Source organism: Thunnus thynnus, chromosome 7, assembly GCF_963924715.1.
Source record: "Thunnus thynnus chromosome 7, fThuThy2.1, whole genome shotgun sequence".
NCBI classification, from domain to species: Eukaryota; Metazoa; Chordata; class Actinopteri; order Scombriformes; family Scombridae; genus Thunnus; species Thunnus thynnus.
In genome coordinates, this window is record NC_089523.1 from 1,943,158 (window position 1) to 1,965,544 (window position 22,387).

The window sequence follows — 22,387 nt, forward strand, 5'->3', positions numbered from 1 at the left end:
AAGATAAATGAGGAGGTTTTTGAACTGTGAATCATACAAAGCTACTCAAGTGAGTCCAAAAATAAAAATATAGAGCTGGAAATGAGCATAATAGGTCCCCTTTAATGTATCAAGTTACAATACAAATATATCAGTTACAGTGGTAGGAAAACTGACAAAAATATTACATATTTATAATGTTTAACTGTTCTCATTTAACAAAAATATACCAAAATTCTTTGATTTTATTACATAATAACATAAATAAAATCTAAAATAAATTCATTAATTTTCTCTTAAACACTAATGGCAGAATTAACTTGTCTAAAATGACAGTTATTCTCCAGCTTTATCATTTATTCTATATTAATACAGTGTAAACCCATCTGCTACAGAGAGAGCGAATTCTGGGATGAATACTAGACTTGACATTTTCATATATTGAGAGTTACAAACAGCAACACAGGCATCAATATATACTAGTTAGATATAATGCACGTTTAATGAAACATACTGTGTGTTTTAGTCTACATCAGTGCAGTGACTTGATCAAAAATGGTGTGGTAAGGTAATCAAATGGTTAGGGGCCTCAGACAGGCCTTGGCTGGCCCTGTGTATGGTAAAGAAGAAAATCAGTTGAGTTTGATTTTGGAGAGAGAAGAAGACCTTAAGAAAAAGCTACCCTGAGAAAATATAACAAGAAAGATCAATTGTGGCATATATTAAGACATAACATTAAAGGTAGGAGGTTATCAAGGACCCACGCCATGAAAATGCACAAAGCAATAATCTACCGATCTATTACACATCTATCACTACAAGATTTAATTTCTAATTGACTGCTGCTTGACAAAAAGGGCTGAACAATCTGTCCAGTCAACTGAAAACCTCACCTCACTGAAATAACAAAGCAGTGTTTTGTGCTTGACCTGGCAGCCATGGACGAGTCTGTTCTCCTCCACTGCTTTTTTCAGTCCCGTAATGTGAATTTATTGCTGAAAGATATTCCTGGTGTGAGCTATTATTAGATTTAAACAATGGGCATGAAAGATGTTCAATTATCCACATCTTGGTATTTTTCAGCCCCTTCCTCTAACTAGTTCTTGTACAGGATCAAATCAGAAAATGTTTTGCTTCTTCAATTTTTCATTACTTCCAGAAGGAGTTTTGTTACAGGGCTGTTGTCTACGGTTCAGTTCAGTGTTGCAGTTTGTATGGTACAGACAGATTTCTTAGACCAAAATGCAGTCTGTTTATGTGTTGTAAAACACATTGTGTGTGTATGGATTGTATAGAAGTAACTTGTAGCTACAGTAGCTAGCAATGTAAGGACCAGCAAATTTTCTGCTTGAGTTGAAACATCTGAAACTAGTGAATATGCATCTTTTGTGTCAATTTGTGCCACCCTGGGCCAATAAACATGTATTCGTGCCCACTCACTCTTTGCATCGACTTTATAATCAATCATGCCAATTCTAAGATTTGCTTTGTGTTCAGTTAGAACATGTCTTGATAAGGACCATGCAAGGCTACAGTCACCATAGCTAAATAAAGACTTACAGTTAGTGGTGGGTGAAAAAAAATTGATTCACAAAAGAATCAAAAATCTTATTGTTTATGATTCTGAATTGATACACCAATGCCAGAAATTGAGTTTTGTACATTTTTTGCACCAACTTCTGCTTTTACAAAACACATTGAATCAGTGATGCTGGTCAGTAAATTACACTTTAATTTTATTATTCTGCAGAGGACTGTAAGATGCTTCTAAACTAATGCAGTTAGTGTGTTTAAATAAAAAGCTGTATACTTTCAGACACTTCTCTCTGCTTTGTTCTGTTCGTCAGACAATGACCTTCATTAAGTTATGTTTCACACTAAATATCAGTAGACAAAAGACACCAATCAATGGTTTGGAGTAAGAGCCTAAAAACAGTGCCCACTTTCTATTTGTTCGATCAAATCATGACACCAAGAATCATAATCAAATTGTGTGATTCCCAAAGATTCACAGTCCCTAATGTTACTATCAAGGTTCATATAGTATATGCCGATGCTTGTTTCCCAGACTGCTTTTATGTCACTATTGTACCACATGATTGGCCTTCACTCATGACATCAGTTCCTGAAGCCAATATGATACACATGCTCTACAAATCTATCTGTGCTGTACCTGTACAGTCTTGAGTGCTCGGTCTGCATACAGAACTCCAGCAGTCATGTCCACCAAAGCTCCATCTCCCTCAGCCAGGTTGACATGTGGGATGTGCTGGCTGAAGTTGTCATGGCTCAGGACCACGATAGGAACCTTGTTCCTCTGCAGGGTATTCTTAAACAGCTGGTAATTCTCACTGTTCTCTGGTCCCATCACCAGAAGTCCTGTTTGTCTGAGGGGGAAGGTCAATAAAGATGAGCATTAAAGAGCATTTTACTGTGTAGCACTGTTAGTACTTGTGTTAAAAAGGGAATTTATGTCCAGGGGATGTAGCAGTTTGATCTAATCCACATATTGTTTCTGATGTTTGTAAAATCTCTTACTGCATAAAAAAACTCTACTTGGACAACTATTGTATGTATGGCAAATCAAAGTTGAATAAGGAAGTGAAAATCTGTTTGCCTTTGTTTTCCATTCTAAATAGGGTTGGTAAAACTTGGAGATAGTTCACAATCTATCCGATCATGAGACCACTCATGTTCCTAATTCACTTCATTCTGTTCATGTCGGCATAACAGAGCGAACAGATAATCAATGGAAAGACATAAGACCCAGGTTGCAGAAATGTCCTTGAACATCCTGTTTCCAGAGGCAGATAAACCTCCGAGGTGGCCCAGAGGTAAAAAAAACAAACAAAAAACCTGCAACACCTTTTTCAGACCTCCAAGTAAGTTTGGATAGAATTTGATTGAATATTAACTATAGTGAAAGTTTGAGCATGGATGTTTATTCTTGACCTTTGCAAAATTATGTTTGACAAAATAATCTCAAATCAAGGCCTGCTTACTATCTTTTTCTATCACATCTCATGATCTTAATCAGCGAATAAGCTTGTTCTGGTGTAATTTTGTGAATAATAATGTATAACTATATCTTACATAACATCTTGAACCAGCTCCATTTGCTGATGAAGACCATAAGATGGGATTTAAGGCTCTGACAAAGCTATTAAGTTAACGTTTAGTTTAAATTCCTGTGATTAAATATTCTAAGCTAGATTTGGACACAGGGCCCCTCTACAACATTAGGCAAAAATGCCAGAGCTGCCTTAAGGCCCTTATCATTCCAGTTAATATTGTGCAAACAAATCAATGCAATTAATCAAATTGCCACTATGTTCTTGCCACACAGTGATTTGGAGCCCATAAAGCGTCTGGGGCCCTGGGGCAGTGGCCAGTTGAAAATCCACCCTTGCCGATTTCCTATTGACCTTGTTGTTTCCCTTCCCCGCTGCCTGAAAGGACATGCTGGAGGAAGTTTTTACATTACCCCTTTAGTCTTTCAGCCATCTGCTATTGCCAGAGAACCTTCAATTTAATTGGTACCTGAGGAGGAGCGGTACGGACCTCATGGATTTGGCGGTTGTACAGGACAGTTATACTAATGCCTCACAATTAAAAGCGCTATTGCCCAATTTCCACATTAATTGTATTCTGATTGCTGCTGTTAAAAGTGGAGTGAAAATGGAGCGCTGTATTGAATAGAGCTGTTGGTTAATATTGCTGTCATGCAGCTGGGTGAAGTCAGCTCAGGGTCATCAACACCAAGCTTTTTCCTCACAAACCCACCGCCAAGCCCTTCCCATGCATCCTTGAAAAATCTATTAAACTTGACAAAGGACAGCGAGACGCTGGTGTCATAAAAGAAAAAACAGCCTTCTGCTCCGAGACAGCAGCTCAAACGTTCAGTGAGAGTTATTAAGGCTCAGGATAAGACTACAGATGACACATGCTGGACTGTCACTTTAGTAATATTGCACAGAGTTATTAATGTTCTCTCTTTTTAGCTATCTATTCCATTTATCTACATCTCAACTTTTCTATCTAATTCTGTCTAATTTAGCAGTCAATGAGGAGCCACAACCCTCACCTAGAATTACTTAGTCAACTGGAAGCAAAAAGGAGCTGTATCTAATATGAACATTCATCACTTCATTTTTTTTCTTTTGTTTGTGTTTAATTTCCTTCAAAACAAGAATGATGACATGTATTGTTTCAAGACAACCCCCCCCAAACTTATTGTCATGCTAAGTTACATACTGCACTATGTGTCTTTATAGAAGTGTAGATAAGCTGAAATGTGACAATGGCAAGTTGGATTCATGTTAGTAAGATGACACTGTCCTCATTAGAAAAATGACAACATCAGTAATTGTTCAAATGCTTAAAACAACCTGCGTTACTATTTTCTTGTGAATAATTTGAATAATTACTTTTGTTTCGCAGAAGGAAATGAGTAGTGTGATGTTGTTGTAGCACCACAAAACAGCCTGTCTCCTACAAAGTGAAAGCTGGGTTTCTTTTAACCATAAAAAAAGAATCTGTGACTGACTAACCTCTAACTCTGACAGGTGTTTTAAACTGGGGCAATCAACTTGAAGCCACCTGAAGGAAGGGCAGAAACATCTCTACATAACTAATATTATATGCTGTATTCTGCTGTCGATGGTTGTGGTGTGTGTGGTCCACAGTTGGGCTTATGTGGTGCCTGTCTACATTTCCTACCCCCCGGTGTTGGTTCTGTGCCCAAGATGCAATAAATTGTAGTTTTCTGTTAATCAAATCTCAACCACAGAGGTGACAGACCAGAAAACGCTTATATAAATAGTTTTTGCAACAGTCATTATTAACTGTATTTTGTAATTAAGGTATAATGATTTGTTTGACATTAAGTTCTATAGAATCAGGAAAACTCATTTACTTTGTTTTGGAAGGCAAAGACAAAGATCTATTTTTGTGTTTACGTATGAATATTAGTTGCAAGATGCTGCACTTTATTATTAAGCTTATTTGCAGTCCTCCCGTAAACTCTTAACTTTCTTCTGCTGATCAGGTGTTATGGCACCAGTCAAGTCAAATTATTTTCCTGACAGATTTCTTTAGGCAAGTCTGCACACTTGTTAGATCCAAATCACAGCAAGACCATTCTGTAAGTTCACAACCCAGAATCTTGTAACCTAATGCCAATAAACTGCACTCATGTGTACCAGCCCAGCTGGTCTGTGATGTCTTCACCAAAGGACACTCAAAGGGATAAGAGAGAAAGAGATCTAAGTACATCTATCTCAGGCCAGAACACCCACTCACTGCTGTTTAAGAGACACTTTTGGATTTCACTTTTACTTCTTCATCAGTTCCACTGTGACCTGACCAAGAGAGAAGTGACACGTCACTTGGAAGCGTCCATCTGTCCGATCCACACCAACTGAAACAGCTCCTGAAGTGCTGATAGTACAGCGGCTGACCAAATGTCCTCACCAGGCTGACTAATAATAGACGCAGGAATCCAACTTGTTTTTTTTTTAAGTCTTTAGTTACCAACTGGTCAGTATAATGAAAAAAGTTTTCAGTATGATACATGAGAAATATGAAGCATGAAAATAGTTGTTTGTATTGTATTCAGTATGATTTCTATCAAAGCTTTGGACTTAAGTCAAACTGGTGCTGTTGAACTATTGTGTACTTGTAAACTACTGTTCATCTGCAACAACAGTAACAAGCAGATTTGTATAATTTGAATAGGGATTACAGTTTACTAAGTGAACGAGAAAAACAAATGTGACCGCCTTCATGTGTGAAGCGGTCACATATTGATCCACACTGACCTGCATATTTTTTTAGAAATAAAAATGCATCTGTTATGAAAAATGAATGGCTGACTGATGTGACTAAAAACACTTCCGAAGATATTATGGCTGTGGATTGGACATAACTTTATGTGCAGATATGTGCGTCTAAAACAAACCACAAGTAAGAACATTCAACCATCACTAAATGTACTTAAATTTCAAAACCCTGTCCTTTTTCATGGCAAGGTGTGCTGTGATTGGCTGCAGTCACAACCAACAATGCAAGTCAAAGTGATTGAGCGTCAAATGACAAAGCTGTGTATCAGACAAGTGCAAGGTATCACTGATGGATGATGCTTTGACTTGTGGTTCGCACTGCAATTCAGCCACAAATGTCTGCATTTAGCAAACAGTAACTTTAATATTGGCAGTAAGAGTCTGCTGCAAGTGTAATTATGTAAACTGCTTGTAATACAGATTTAGTCCATCCAAGCTGGTCTGAACCTTACCTTTACCAGGATCCAAGACCTTTGCTTGTCTTTTAGACTCACTTCAGTCCATAGTGATGGCTATAAACAGCCTTTAATTCAGCCAGACATTGCCCCTCAGCAAGAAGAAAAAGGAGGTAAAGGCATGTTCAGTCTTTTGAAGATGCCTGTGAAGATACTGATGTAATGATGTAAGTTCATCTGCAAGAGTTTCTAATAGCATTGGTAGTTGCAGGGCCTAGTGATGGCGACATTTGTCAGTGAGTCAAACAGTAAGTCTACAATAGGAGTTTAATGTTTCAACTTATATTTTCTGGTTTATTACAACTGGGGTCTTATTTTTGCAGTTTTGACCATTGCCATAGCCATGATTCCTATTGGCTATGATAACATTGTACTCCCCAAAGTGATTGGTGAGATCTGGGAACATGGTGAAGTCCTACAGGATTTTACAACTCTGGAATGTTATAACACAACAATCATTTCATCCCCTGTATCAATGATTATAAATTAAACAGTAGAATGATGTTGTTCACATTGAAAAGTAATCTCTCTGGAATGTGTGCTTGCACATATTTATTGACTGACATGGTGCATTGCCTGATGACTTTGCATCATTACAGTAAGTTAAGCCAGGTTCAATGTTTTTGCTGATGATGTGTTTCTCTTTCTTTTTTTTGCCAGTACCCACAGAATTGGCATCCCCAGTGCATCAATCATTCTCTCTAATCGTCTGACTGCTTGTGTTTCTTGACCTGTCTTTCGGTTTTCCTAGATCACAGCAACCAAATATGATGTTATTACTCATGGGTTGAAACTACCTTTGAGAACACTGAAGCCGTGTTCTTTGTATTTTTTCTATCAATGTTGGTGGGAGCATTGTACACTGAAAAACTTATACATGGATAGTTCTCTATTATGGATTTTATTATTTTAGTATGGAAACCCAAACCCAACCAAATGTTGTAAAGAGTAAAGTAAAGTAGTTCTTAGACAGCTCAAAAATATAACTGATAATACAGTATTGTTAGTTAAATAATTAAAATAGAGCGTAAAAAGAAATATAGTTCTTTATTTGGATCCCCATTAGCTTCCACAAAGTGGTCGCTAGTCTTCCTGGGTTCCACAATATCTGTAAAGATTTATACTTTTCCTTTAACCTCCAATCAGTTGGTTAATAAAAAACAACAAAAAGCTTTTCATTTTTTTCCTTTACCACCCTTCAGTTGACAAAATAAAATCAAACTTCATTCATTTTACTTTTCTAGTTATCTCTCATTAGTTTATTGTATCTTTCAAATTCATTTTCCTATTTTTTGGGGGTCTTGGCACACATTCATCTATTCCCTATATCCCAACACAATTCCAGTTTTCTAACGCATATATGACAACGAGATGAGCGTGTTCATGTATGTATAGGGATTATGATTTCACTATTTATGCCACTGGTAGAAATGATGTAAATTATGACAATAAGAGCCAAGTTGTAATAAACTGGAATGATTCATGAATCATTTAATATGAATTACAGTTAGACTAGACTGTCCATCATATGACTGGTGGAGAGAAGAAACTCCAGTGTGAAGTTATTGAGTCCCAGAGTATGAGATTGTGAAACACAATGTCTAATTCAGTAATCTGCCTGATAGATGGCTGACTCGCCCTTTGCCAGCAGTGTTTTCTAAAGGCTGCTCCGGCATCTGTCAGCAGCCATAAGGCACAGACAGCCCCAGCTACTGTTAAGGCTTCAGCCATTCATCAGAAAATTTTATGGCTACGTCTCCCTGTGTGTGCTTGTGTGTTTATGAGTGTGTGACGGAAGAAGGAAAAGGCATGTGAGTGTATGTAGGATCGTAAATATGATCCCTCATCTAGTGCAGCCTGTCAAGCCAGGTGATTGGTGGCACTAGTTCAGCTTGTGGATGTGCACACATGCTGGCATGTATGTGGACATAATAAAAAGATTGGTACTTAGATTTTAGTTTTGCTCTGGCCCTTTTTGAGGTCTCCATCTGTCCCAAAGGCCTACAAGCAGGAGAAGTGGGAGGCATTGCTCACAGGGAGACACACCAGCCTCGCCTGGACATTTCTCATTGTGATGCAGACATTTTTTTTGCCAGCCCAAGGGCACAGGTGGCCTTCAGATGTGGACCCATCAGTCATGAGCTGTGGACGGGTGCACTGGGGACGGGGAGGCGCATGTTGTTTCTAGGGAACATAATGTAGGCGTGGTGTGGTATCATGAACTATTACCCTGAGACATGCATAATGAATCAATGTGTTGTTCAGCTCCCTTGTACTGAGAATAAGCAGGGCTGCTCAGAGGTAACAGGACCAGAACTCCCGAAGTGCTGCTGTAAGGTTGCTCGCAGTTTGATGCCACTGCCATATTTATAAACACACAAATTCGTCCACACTCTGCGAATGAAAATCAGAGGTTTAGCAAGATGAAAAAAGCCCCTGTTCCACATTCAAAAGCATGGGAGCTGTCAAGGGGTGATTCAGTGATGCCGGAGGTAATGAGAAAGTCATGCATTTATGGCTCCCGTAGATTGAGTTGCTGCTCTTGTGCGTACATAGCACCTTGAATGTGACAAATCTCTGTGTTCTGGCAAACCTTTTGTTATGTTCCATTTAATGGGTTTTCTCTCTTTGTGTTTCTGCTGACTGCTTACCTGTATAGCTTGACGCCAGACTCTCTCTCCAGCTGAGCCCACAGCTCATAGCACTCCCCCATCATGTGGGTGTAGAAGTCCTGCTCATAGGCCTTGCGGATGATGCGGGTCTGGCCATGGGAGCTCCCTCGTGTGTGAGGCAGAATGAACTAAGGGAGGTAAACATGATTGCCTTAGCACGCTTGTTTCAAATAAAATCATTTTGATACAAACAATATATGGCCAAAAGTATGTGGACAGCTGGACGTTAAAGGTGCTTGAATCAATATTTTTATGTAACTAGTCGATCAAATGACTGTGTGTAATGTGAAAGTCATGCCATTCTCTGATAAATCATTGTACACGTCACACCTGTTACCAAACAGCAGAAAGACAAAGTTACTAGATAGACTGACTGGCTGGTGAACATAGTGGAACATTTAGCAGCTAAAGAGTCATATATTTTTCTTAGGAGTTGGTGGAGACCAAACCAGAGCTTGAGCTGTGTATTGATTTTAAAATTCTCTTAATTACCTGTAAAGCATACACTATGTCTCTGAAATATTGTGTCCCCTAGCCATGGTGAGATCATTGAGGTCTACTGATCAGTGCCTTCTGGCTGTCCTGTAATCTAGGTTTAAGACCAAGGGTGACTGTCCTTTCGCGGTTGTGACCCCCACCCTCTGGAACCGTTATCCCCTAGTAATAAAAAATGCAGAGTCTGTCCATAGTTTTAAGAAGCTCTTAAAAACTCACCTGTTTTGTAAGCACTTTATCTCGTAATGTGTGATTGCTTTCTGTGTTGCTTTCACTGTTTTTATTGTTGCATCTGACTTCTGTGTCTTCCCTCTATGTAGTTTTTATGGTTTTATTGTTTTTACATTGATATTACATGTCGTTAAACTTTTTATTTTACTTTATTTTATTCTATTTTATTTTTCTCTAAATTGTTTGCATTGTAAAGCACCTTGTAACTCTGTTTTTTAAAGGCGCTTTATAAATAAAGTTTACTTACTTACTAAATCAGCCACTGTTTGCTAACACATTAGCCATAAAAACTTAATAAGGTGATAATATGTCAATGTTATGTTTACAACTTATTGTGCTGCCCCAAAATGGCCAAAAAAAAAAAAAAAAAAAAATCAATTAATGCCAGTTAATCCAACAACAGATTAACAGAAATATCTGACAATCACACCCATTTTACAGATTGATTGGTCATTTGTGTGGAGGCTAGAGAGTAGGCTGGGTTTTAACTTTTCTCTTTTTCATTCTTCATACAGCTACTTAGGTCACTGTTCATGTGAACACCTGAGTGCAAACCATGCCTGTCTTCGAGACTGTCCAAAAGTGTGCGCCTTTATCTGCATTTTATATTATTCATCAGCTCTAGACTACAAAGACATGCAAAACATACTAAGTTGTTGGAGAGAAATTGGGGAGGCAGTGTGATGCAGTCAGGAGGAGGCTGTGATGGCAGGATTTTGACCACATCTTCATGATTCTGCACACACTTTCATCTTTAAATGTGCTCAAACAGTATTTTCTTACTTGGTTTATTTAAATGATACTAAAGCCTTTGCACTCCTGGTATTAGTTGAACATCTCATTGCAAAACGTCTACTACTATAACAGCCCGCAATCTCCTGGGAAGGTTTTCTACCAGATGTTGGAACCTGGCAGCAGGTCCAACACTGATGTTGGGTGATAAGACCTGGCTCACAGTCTGCATTCCAGTTCATCCCAGTGGTGCTGGACAGGGTTGAGGTCAGGACTCTGTGCCAGTCAAGTTCTTCCACAACAGTCTAGGAAAACCATTGAAGGTTCTTTCCAAAACTGTTGTGTTTTGGTGTATTTTAGACAATACTGTCCAAAATATTATTTGGCCTCATTCATACGTACGCACAAATCTGTGCTAGAACCGTGCATACAAACGTTTTAAGCACAAATCTGGGATTCACCAATATGTTCTTACCTGAATTTGTTCTTATTCTGCAAACAAATTTAGAACTGCCTTAGACCATGTGTACACACAAATCATAAATGTCCTACAGTCTTAAAAAATGTTTTAGTCAATATTTTTCAATGTTAACAGTATATTAGAACCACAGTTATTTAAAAAATGATTGGGTCTAAATATACAACATTTAAAAGTGTGAAATTGCTTATAATACTTTTTACTAATTATAAAATTAATATCTAAGATGATGTAATCCATAAATCATCATCATACATGTTTTTATGAATATATTAAAATTGTCCTGTTCCTACTTTTAGATGACAATAGCTTATATATCAGAATTTCCATATTGGAATGACAGTGATAATTTCCTCCATCAGATGTGTCTGTGATATATGCAGCTGGTTAAGCAGCAGCCTGTTCAGTGTCCTCACAGCCTGACAGTTCAGTAGTGGTACAGGGAGGGACGCTCTGCTTTCACTACATCACAGCCTGTTGTGGACAGAGATGTAACATGATGCACACCTGGCGCAGCAGTAGAGATTTATTCAGATCAGTTCCACAGATCTACACATTTACCAACTTTTCATTTTGTTATGGATGTACTATGTTATAGTGGTGCAACAGGTATGCAGGCTGTATACAGGATTCACAATCAGGCTCCAAATGACATGTTTACCAGCCACATCTGCCTTTTCTGGCTTCTGCTTCTGAAACTATTGTTTGCATTTCACTAGCAGTAAAGTTTTTCTACATTTTTACCATCCCGGCCCTCTTTGCAATGAGTGACAGCTCTCTACACTGCTGCACTGCTCCAACAGAGATTTCTTTATATAGAGAAATGGGTGTGTGGCAGTATGCTAATTACTAATAGCGGGCACACGCCTGTCAATTTAGAATGATTCTGATTCACTAACATACGCATGGTGGGAAAAAAAATTGATCGATGCGCACGTGTCATAAATCCTACGTTAATTTTGCGTGCGCACTTATGTCGTGCGCAAAGTAAGAACATTTCAACACACATATTAGTGAATGAGGCCCATTGTGTTATAACTATAGGGCCTAGACAGACCAGGAAAAACAGTCCCAGATAAAAATAAAAAAGTATACAAAAGTGTGTGGCCAAGGATGTTATTTTTGGCCATGTGATGAATAAATTAAAAAAGCTTTAAATAATGGCAATGAGATAGGACATGAAATAAGACAAAGAAAAGCAAAATCAGAGAGGTGGGACCTCAGCCAGATAAATGAGTGCTGGCATCCAGAGCACTAAAGCTCACCAGCACCCTTCATGCACTGCCAGCTCACATCCCAGCATGCAACAAGTCTCTGAGACAGAGACAGCCACACATACACACTGCTGTGCTAAACACAAAGCACACAGGCAGCCCAAAGGTGGAAAATGTCATTATGTGATACTTTTGATGAGATGATCAACAGTATAGAATTCCAAGGTTATATCAAAGTGTAAAACTCTTGGTTATCAGTCCAGAGGCTAGGTGAGGTTACATAAAGGACACAAACACTCACTTTATTAGGAACATCTGGGCAATCTAACGTAATCGAATACAACAGTTCTGTCATAAATTCTACATTTATGAAGTCTACATTTTCAGTTTTTGTTGACATTGTCAGAAAGATGATAATTCTACTTTATGTTCATTGTTGAGGTCGTAATGGGTGGTGGTGGTGTACTGGGGTGCCTATCACACCCCAAGGTTTCGCCCTCCCCAGTGGGTAAAAGAACTGGGCGTGAGACGGACCCGGTTGACACATGCCAGTTAGAACTGTCTCATTACACTTCACCTCTACCGGTCCCTGTGATAGGCTATATTGCTTTTTAAATTATGTCGAGCAGCGCGATTTTTTTTATTGTGTTCTATTGATGTCTGTTTCTTTAACGATTTATTTTAAAGATTAGAGAGGCTGCTTTCAGTAATTGTGACGGTTTCCATGCGTGCAGTAATGCCATTGCAGCAAACATCGTGGGACACTTAAGCAGCAAAACTAAAAACTGTAGTTATAAACTTGACAGAACAGAGGAACCTCTCCTGGGGAAATTGAATTAAACTTTTAGCTTCTGAAATAAATTTTTTAGATAGCTCAAATGGAGCTCTGGATCAGGAAGACGGCTGCTTTACTCCAAATAATTTCACCGTATGAACCTGTACTGTGTGCGTGTAACAGCTGACCTTTTAGAGATTTAAATAATCAATGAAGTTACGCTGCTGGGCCCTTATCGTTTCTGCTGCAGCGGGATCGCAGCAGGTATTTAATAAACTCAAAAAGTCGGGTCGGAAGATAGCCAGCACCCCCATGATGGCTGCTCCCATTGGCCAGTCCGACTCTGAATTTAGCGAAGGCTTAGCCTTCTGTAGCCTACATGTTGAGACCCTTGTAAAGGAGTCCTGAGTTAAAATCTCTATTATGTCAGTAATATTGCAGTTGTGTACACAACGTTTAGCCTACATACTGCAAACAGTGGTAGAACTGTTCATTTTACTTTATATTTTCAACCCCAGAATATTTTTTCTGCAGCTTTACGCCCATACAGTTATTACGCGCAAGTTAAAAATAATCTAAAAGTAAATACAAACTCTACACCTTCATATTTCTTAAGTGTAATCAAAGCAGAGTAGTAAGCATGTGTTGGGTAACAGAATGACATGTTCGGCCACACAGGAAGCCGAGAAGGAGTAGACAGCTGCCAGGCAGCGGTAAGCCTGCCAATACTGCCAGCTGCTGCCTGCACCACGCTGAAGAGCAGCAGCCAGGTGACTTTCACAGGTCATGAATGATACAAGGCACATTACTTATGTCTTTTACCACTACCTTCAAAGTGAGAGTTCAGTGAAGTAAAAGACTTCTCAGTGGGGTATTATGATGGGTCATGGTCAAAGGAAATACATCTAATGCTGTTTCTGAATATTTGATAATCTTCTGCAGATTCTCAGCGGTAGGCTACTTCTATTAATAGCAAATGTTTTATTGCACAAACTTTTGTGTGTGACACACCTGCTCCAGCAGAAGAGTCTTCTTGTTCTTTTTCGCCAGCTGATAAGCCGTGAAGGAGCCCTGGACGCCGGCCCCGATCACTATGCAGTCATATTCCTCTTTAGTCGACATGTTAACTATATTTAGCACTCACATAACATACCTACTTATAGCACTGCTTATCAGTGTGCTGACGTAGATACGCCCATTCAAACTAGAGGAGGAATGGACAAAGTTTTGGATTCTTTATATCCTGAGTTCTAACTGCCAGGAGCGCAAGATGTGCGTCACACTGAGCAGGCTTCATCAGTTTAAATACACATGTTTCAGGTTTGCTTAAAAATGGTTATGATTATAATTGGAGACATCGATGAGTTCTGGGTCTGCCCCACTTTTAATTTAGGATAAGATTGGTGCGGAGCACGAGAGGACACGTGTACCTGACAGTCTAATCTCAGGGCAAACAACACTAAAGTGTTTACACCGTTACAACGTCGCCACCAGCTAACGACAAATACAACCTTACAAGATCATTAACCAACTAGTTCCGTTCGATCTCTTTGGCTCCTGCAGCTCTTTGGAAATGATATCAGATTTATAGCTGAAACTCTCAGAGGTGGAAAAGTGATTTAACATACACACGACGCACCAATATCCATACACAAAATCAAAATTAACAAGGGACACGGGCATATGACAATAAATACTAAACTATAACAAATACAATATACTGTTTAAATGCATAAAAAATAGACGAATAAATGTAAAAATTATATAAAATAATGCAAAAATAAAAATATATGTTAAAAATGAAAATAAACAACTATTCATAGTATAAAACTAAAATTAAAATAATACTGAAAAAAACAAACTCATTGTGGACCTTGAGCATTCATTTTATTAACTTAATATTAAGCAGATATCCTGTCTGGTGAAGGGTTGCATACTTGACCACATTCACAAGTCATTAAACTGAAACAAGCTGTTTGTCAGAGTTTCTGATTTTTACCTGACATCACCAATATTAATTTGCTTTATCTCATGATGAATGTTGCTGATTTCAGCATTCAATGTTGTTGAATGCTGAATCTGCATATTAAACAGCAACAGTCAGAATGTAGGGCATTTCCCCCTGAAATGTAGTGCAGGAACAGTAATAACTCTTAAAACAATATATAGCCCAGCAATTATTTCAAGTGGAGAAAACAGTTAAGACTGGAAAGGAATAATATGAGGTGAAAAGGATTTGAATATAGTCTGTGACAGCTGGGTTATATTTAACTGTCTGAACCTGAAAAACAGCAGCACAAAAATATAAAGGTGTCATTGAAAAGCAACATTCATTCACCAGTACTGCAGTCCACTTTCAAAACATACATATAAACCTGTCTAAGAAATGAAATCTATAAATGCATATTTATAGACAGAAAACAGCAGAAACTGATTTATGAGTGGCTTTGAAAAGTTGCATTCTTATAGTAGATGAAACAGGCATAATATCATCTCATATTGTATGAATGCCTGTTGGTTTGGTGCTGACAAAGTGGGTCATCAGTAGGAAGGGTCCCTCCAGTTACATCCAGTCATTTCCAGTGCTGCTGATCCTTCAGCCCTCTAAAGAGACCAAAGTGCACCTGTTACACTTATATAACCATGAATCCCAGTCTAGAGGTCACTGCTCCACAGCTTCAGTAATAGATGTGTGAAATGGCTGCAGGGTCAAGCACAGAATACAGAGTCTGATATTTTCACCATATAATATTTTGGCACTGTAAAAAATGTATATTCTGACAACTTTAGAGAACTGTTTTATAACAACAGATTTGGCTTCACAAAAACATTTTAAATACATTTAGCCTGAGTGTTAATAAACTTAAAGGACAGTTCACAGTTTTTCACATCTGTATTAAAACAACAGTCAGCAGCCCAAATGAACACTGAAATAGTTTTTTTTCTTGCTATAATCATTCCTCCTGTTCATACTGACCATTAGAAGATCCCTTCATAATGCACTTACAATGTAGGTGATGGGGGACAAAATCCACAGTCCTCCTTCTGTGTAAAAATGTATTTAAAAGTTTATCTGAAGCTAATATTAAGCTTCAGCGTCCAAATGAGTCAAATCAAGTAGATATCTTTCAACGTTACAGTCTTTTTAGTGCCAGAGTCCCTGTTTTTGTTACTATACTTCCACTGCAGCTCAACAGGGAAACACTGTCCGAGGAAACACAAAGAGGGAATTTAATGCTAAAAAGGCTGTAAATGTGTCAGATTGAGATGTTGTTTTGTCTATCGTTGAATCACAAAACATTATTTTGTGAGCCTGTCAATGTGACTGTATTATTTCAACTGTTTCCAATATTACATATTGTTTCAAGTTTTCAGAATTTTAATTGTTTCAAGAAACTTGTTAAGATGCTTTTGCAGTATACAATGCCAGATAATCTATACATGGGTTTGAGGCAGTTATTGTATTTCTGCATACAGTTAAATAACTTTCTTTAAAAAAAAACAAAAACAAAACTGATTCTTCCCAGGCACAAGACTTTTCTCTGATGGCTATTTAGAGATTCAAGCATTCATTCATTGATTTTTTTCTCCTCTCATTCTGTGGACAGCTGGAGCCTCAGTCTGAACAGTTCTCATTTGCAATCGATCAGTGCTGAGATAGCTCATCCTCATTGACTTCTGCAACACAGGAATACTGAGGTAAGGCAGAGTCTCCTCTAAACCACAACCTGACTGTTCTATGCTGTATTGCACATAAAAGGTTTTTTTTGTTACATGAGGTTTTGCGGATCAAACTTGAGATAAAACCATTTTCTTCATCTGTATATAACCTAAGTCCCGACATAATGCCCCTTTTTTGCATTGGTTAAACAGTAATCATAATTCATTTATTTCAGTATGATACAGAAATCATATATGACTGAACATAAATATTAATATAAAAATATAAAAAAATGAATAACAGCCTCAGGACATGAGAGCGGGTTCACTTAATATGAACCAATGCTGACTCGATGAATATATTTCCTTGTCTGTAAAAACCTTAACCTGAACTGATTCCAACAAAATGGAAAGGCTGGTAATCTATGAAGGTATCTCATATTAACAACAAAAATCAGTCATCAGCAGATACAGCACTGCTGACAGCTGATACAGGCCTGTATCCCTATGTCCGTATTGGATGGACTCACACTTTACGTCCAGTGCCAATGCTAAGTTTCAATACAGGAAGCAGTGTGTAGCGATGTGGAAACTAAGATTGTAACTTGCAGGACCAGAGTTTGCATCCCTTACTGAACCGTCACAAACAATTACATCTATCCATAACCACGATCTTTCCCTAACTGTAACTAAGTATTTTAGTTGCCTGACCCTTGACATACCTTAATCATAGTTAATTTGCAGAAACTACAACTTTGTCTTAATTTCAACTATACTATAGTTTCCTTGAGCAGATGCTGTAGAAAGTGAGAATTTCAAAAATATTGGTATTAGACTTAAAAAAAATTGCTGAATGTTTTTAGGGTTGTTTTGTTTTTTAGGGTTGTCTCAAAATATGCTCTGTGCTTATGAATCTATCCTTGTGAACTCTCAAATTTGAAATACCACTTGAATTAGTTTGGCACTGGCTAGTTTTAGTTTTGGTCATTAATGAACCTCTGTAAACATGCATACTAAGGGTGGCAATATATTGGTTTTAAACAACAAATAAGCAAGCTCAAATAACACTGTTCAAGACTGTCCTGTCCCCAAAAACGATACAATAGGTCATAATGTCAGTCACCCAAAAACAACCAACAACAATAGTTACGTTTGAGTGACAGATGCCATCTAACAGCCGTAGTAATTATGACCTGGAGAAGTTGCACACTTCAGATGATGTGTATATATAAGTTGATAAATGTCCTCATTCAGGGGTGGGTTGGGTGAATGTCTTAATACAAACTGTGCAAACAGTGGACTTTGCAATAGGAGACTGCTGTTCATTTCCTGTTTCCAACCACAGGTGTCATATTGTTACCTCACATGTCCCAGCACAAGTCGGGACAGTTTTTAAAAAACTGTAATGACGATTGTCCCCTAACCTTGATCCCATGATTATTATTGTTGCCATGACAACAAAGGCGGCCTAACTTTAAGGAAGTAGTAACTTTAACCCACACCACATGTTTCTCTAACCTTAACAAATTGATCATTTTAACCCAAACCATGATCTTTCCATAAACCTAACCAGACCTTTACCACAGCGTTGTCACATCATAAAACATAATAATTCTCTAACAGTGATTTGTAATGGTTTTGGAAAGTACAAACAAATGATATTGTCCTGCTGATAACTGCCAATAGAGGCTCCAGATTAGAAAATGCTCCTATGTATCGTTCCGGAATCACCTGGTCAAACGACCTATTTGGTTGTTTAAGTTGGAGGACTTGTTGCATTGTTCACATACTTACCTGCATACTTTGAGTGTACCTGATGATAAAAATACACACACACACACACACACACACACACACACACACACATATATATATATATATATATATATATATATATATATATGTATATGTTCTTTAAGAATATCTGATATTACAAAAGGAAACATGGTGACTAGACAAATTTATTATACTGCTACTATTGAGATCATGAAACATCATATTCACCTAATGTTTCCCAGCAATCGGTAATCGCTCCACTGTGATATTTTTGCATTTAACTTTCTGTCTACACCAGAGGTGGGAATTTGATGCGTCGTGTTGGTTGACTTTTGCACTTTCTGGTAAGTATGATATTATTATAGAAATTTTCTTGTGGCCATTCAAAATGTATGCTAATACAGTATTTATTCAGAGAGCACAGTGGAGATTCGTGTGTTTTTTTTTTTACACAGTTACACTTGAACACTGTGGAGGATTTTCAGATGGACTTCTTTAATTTAAGTATGAGGAAGTTTATATGATCCAGCTGAATGTTTTCCACATGTGTTTTAGCAGGTCCCAGACAAATACCAAGATATTAACAACTTGTACAGTACACTGTTACTGAGGTGCCTAACAGCACATTATTGCTACCATTGATGAAAGAGGCCATAACCACACCTGGAGCAGCTTGTATTGGATGAATTGTAGGTAAACAGTGGGCTGGATGGGAGGCCTGTGTGCCTTCCACAGGGTTCTGAGGACAACAGGCTGAGCAGATGGATGGTGAGGCAGGACAGACCTGCAGAGGGTCAGCTGGTCAAACACCCTGCTGTTCCGCCTTGTCACACACACATGAAGTGTGAACCCCCCCACAGCCTCCATCCTGCTATATCACACCACAGAACATTAACCTCACACACAGTGATCCCCAATGTGGACACCAGCTCTACCTTAAAGGATCATACCAGTGTTCAGACATGTTTCAACACATGTAGTACACATCAAGTATACATCTATACTGCTAACCAGTTTCAAACCAAATCATGCTGTAGTGTTTTAGATTGGATTAAAGGATCCTTTCATGTCAGGACCAATGTTGACACAAGCCATATCAGTTTCTAGTCAAGTGCTTGTTGAAGCTGTGTTACATTTAGTTATGTATAAAGCATCTTTTTGCTACAAGATGGGCTCTTAGTGAAAATAGAAGATAAACTGTGCTTGTTAAAGAGTACTCCACCAATTTAGCTTTGCACTCCTAACATTATCAGAATCAGGATGGACAGTTTTTTTAGTATCAGAATTGATGCAGCAGAACTGGAGATCTTGCCTTTTTTATTCCACACATTCTTCCTTTTTAACATGGTGCCCACATTACCCACAATGCAACTTGACCACTGACAGTGTGATAAGAGATTTAGATGTTATACTAGTAGTGGCTAATGTAGCCTGGAGCTGCTAGAGTCCAGCAGAGATGAGGGGTGGGCGACATGTCTGGTAAACTTACTTTACTCACCTCACTGACTCCACAACCAGATTTTTTACTTTTCAAACTTGTAGTCTTCAACCCCATCCGACGCTGACTTGAGTGACATCACATGAAGCAATTTATCAAATTTCACACAGCTCCCTCAGGAGCCACAAAAGGCTTTATACTACTTTTTCACATATGCAGTGGAACTCCCAAACACCTGGAAACACACACTGATGTGTAAAATAGATGAGGTCGTACAGACGAGTAACGTTCAGAAAAGCAGTGAATATAAGATGATATAGAACTGATTTTTTGTATGTACTGTATGCAGTTGACAAAAAAGAGGCAGGAGGCATAAATTCTACAAATATCTACAAATATTTAATGTGCTCTTTTTAACTGTGTGCTAGTTCTGACATTTTCATCTATTCCAAGCTCATTATTAAATGTTATGGTTTGAATTGATGTATTCTGATATATAGCCCAAACCCCTTTTATTATTATTATTATTATTATTATTATTATTATTATTATTATTATTATTATTATTAGTAGTAGTAGTAGTGGTAAACAGAGATTGGTAATGGTAAGAATAATATAACAATTGACCAGTCAGAACTGTAGGCTGGATTAAAAATGGGGGTGTTATCTTCCTACATGTCCGGCTAGCAAGCTACATCCATGAAAAACTGACAGAAACATGTCCACAAAATGACATGTGGATGAGACTGAAGCAGCTGCACAGGTTGTTGCAAGTTGACTTAGAGAGATAACAAGTCCTGAATTGGGACCTTACATTGATTGTTGTGAAAAAACAAAAAAGTTGACTAATCCTAGCAACTGCTACTGTAGCAAAAGAAATAAAAATACTCATGGTAAGTATATTAGAAACTAGAGGTGTGCCCGCATACAAATACATTATTCTGCAAAGCACAAATAGCAGGGTTTTTTAATGAATATTTGTTTCATACAAATATTTCAAAAATGATATGTTTTCAAGAAGAAAAAAAAACCCATGTCAAATACCAGCACGCAGGTTAGTTACATCGTTATCTCAGTCTCTCTCCTCTACTCTGCTGTTACATCAGCAGGTCTCAACGAGGGGAGTGAACATCCAAAGTGAGAATTGCCTTTGAAGTTCTTCCTTACATGTTACACGGTGTGCCATCTCTGTGTTATGGGTGTATAAATAGGTAGAGGTTGTCTGCAATGAGGCGATGAGTTAAGTTTTAGCTCAGAAGTCCCGGTGTTGGGACTTCCTTCGTAAGATAGTTTATTCATGAACACTTATTGTGTAATAAAAACAAAAACAGGATTTTTAAGCCTCTTTCCACTTTCATTCGAATACAAATACAGATACAAATAATTTTGCTGCCTCAACAAATACAGATAAAAATACAAATACTGGGCCCTCTGCACATCCCTATTAGAAACTAGACGAGTCTAGATTTGGACTTGATGTCCAAATAATATATTTTTTCACTTATTATCTCATAATCTTGACCTAAAAAATTTGCTATATATATTACTTTTAATCTTCACTTTAAAAGTCAAAATTTTGACATATTATCTCATCATTTTGCTTTACCATGGTTTTCATTATTTTTGATTATTACTTACTTTCAATCAATCATCAAACAAAATAACCCCTCCCTCCCAAACAGACATCAGCTAACATGAGCACAATGTCAGGCTGAACAAATGATAATAGCAATTCACTCTTATTATCTGGCTATAATTATGAGCATGGCAAGTAAAAATTATGACTTCTTACCTTGAAATTCCAGTTTATAGGACAAAAAAGAGGAAAAAAGAAGACAGTAAAAGCAACAAAGGGGAAAAAAGAGAAGACAGGGAAAGAAAGAATGTTTTGTAAGGAAAGGTAAGTAGGCTATAAAAACCTGTTTATCCCTGGGACCAGCAATTGCAAAAACATACTATTTGAATGTATTAAACCATCTATTCTTGATCTATGTTTACCCCTTTGTCCAAAAAGAGTAATTTCTATGTTTAACAATATGCTATTATAACTTTACAATAAGCTAATAATGCACTCACATACTATATGACAGAGGTTTTACAAAGTCAATTTTGAGTTCCTAATGGAAAACATAGTTTACATTTGTCAGGAATGAAGGTTACGTTAACAGGAGAAGAGTCATACAAAGATTTGCAAGTTTTGGTTAATTTTTCAACAATAAAAACTTAATGTATTGTTTTACTTTTCTATTCAGTTGTAGCTTTAACTCCACAGCAATTTGTGAAAAGATACAAGACGGTCTCACGTGAGTTGAAAAGAGGGAAGGATTTAAGATCTTCCTTCGTGGCTGTTGGAGTGAACAGGAACACAGTGGTGGTCAGTGCTGTGATTGCAGAGTTTGCTCTTGTGTCACAGGTAAAGTATGAAGAACTCCTTCAAGGCCACTCCAGGGGGAAAAGATCAAGATCTTTATTATGAAGTGTTCAGATGCTTTAAGCATTGACCCTGTCCTGGTATCAGGAGGTTGAGCATTTGAAAAAAGTGGAAAGCTTCTACTAATAATTTAGAGAGAGTAAAAGGTGGGGCAGGGTGCTAGTTTGGCATGGGTATGGGTTTTTCTTTTTCTTAAGCAGGAAGAAACTAC

At 37.8% G+C, this 22,387-nt stretch overlaps 1 protein-coding gene across 1 annotated transcript in view; it reads right to left on the bottom strand.

Moving 5' to 3' along the window:
- Positions 1-14,041, bottom strand: part of pipox (pipecolic acid oxidase) — a 48,164-nt gene extending 34,123 nt beyond the window's left edge. Inside the window, exons 1-3 of the mRNA XM_067593806.1 lie at positions 13,883-14,041; positions 8,926-9,074; positions 2,153-2,366 (exon numbers count right to left, since the gene is read on the bottom strand). Of these exons, the coding sequence (XP_067449907.1) occupies positions 2,153-2,366; positions 8,926-9,074; positions 13,883-13,993 (474 nt within the window). The 5' untranslated portion in view covers positions 13,994-14,041. The remainder of the gene's footprint in view (positions 1-2,152; positions 2,367-8,925; positions 9,075-13,882) is intronic.
- Between the last annotated feature and the right edge of the window lie 8,346 nt (positions 14,042-22,387).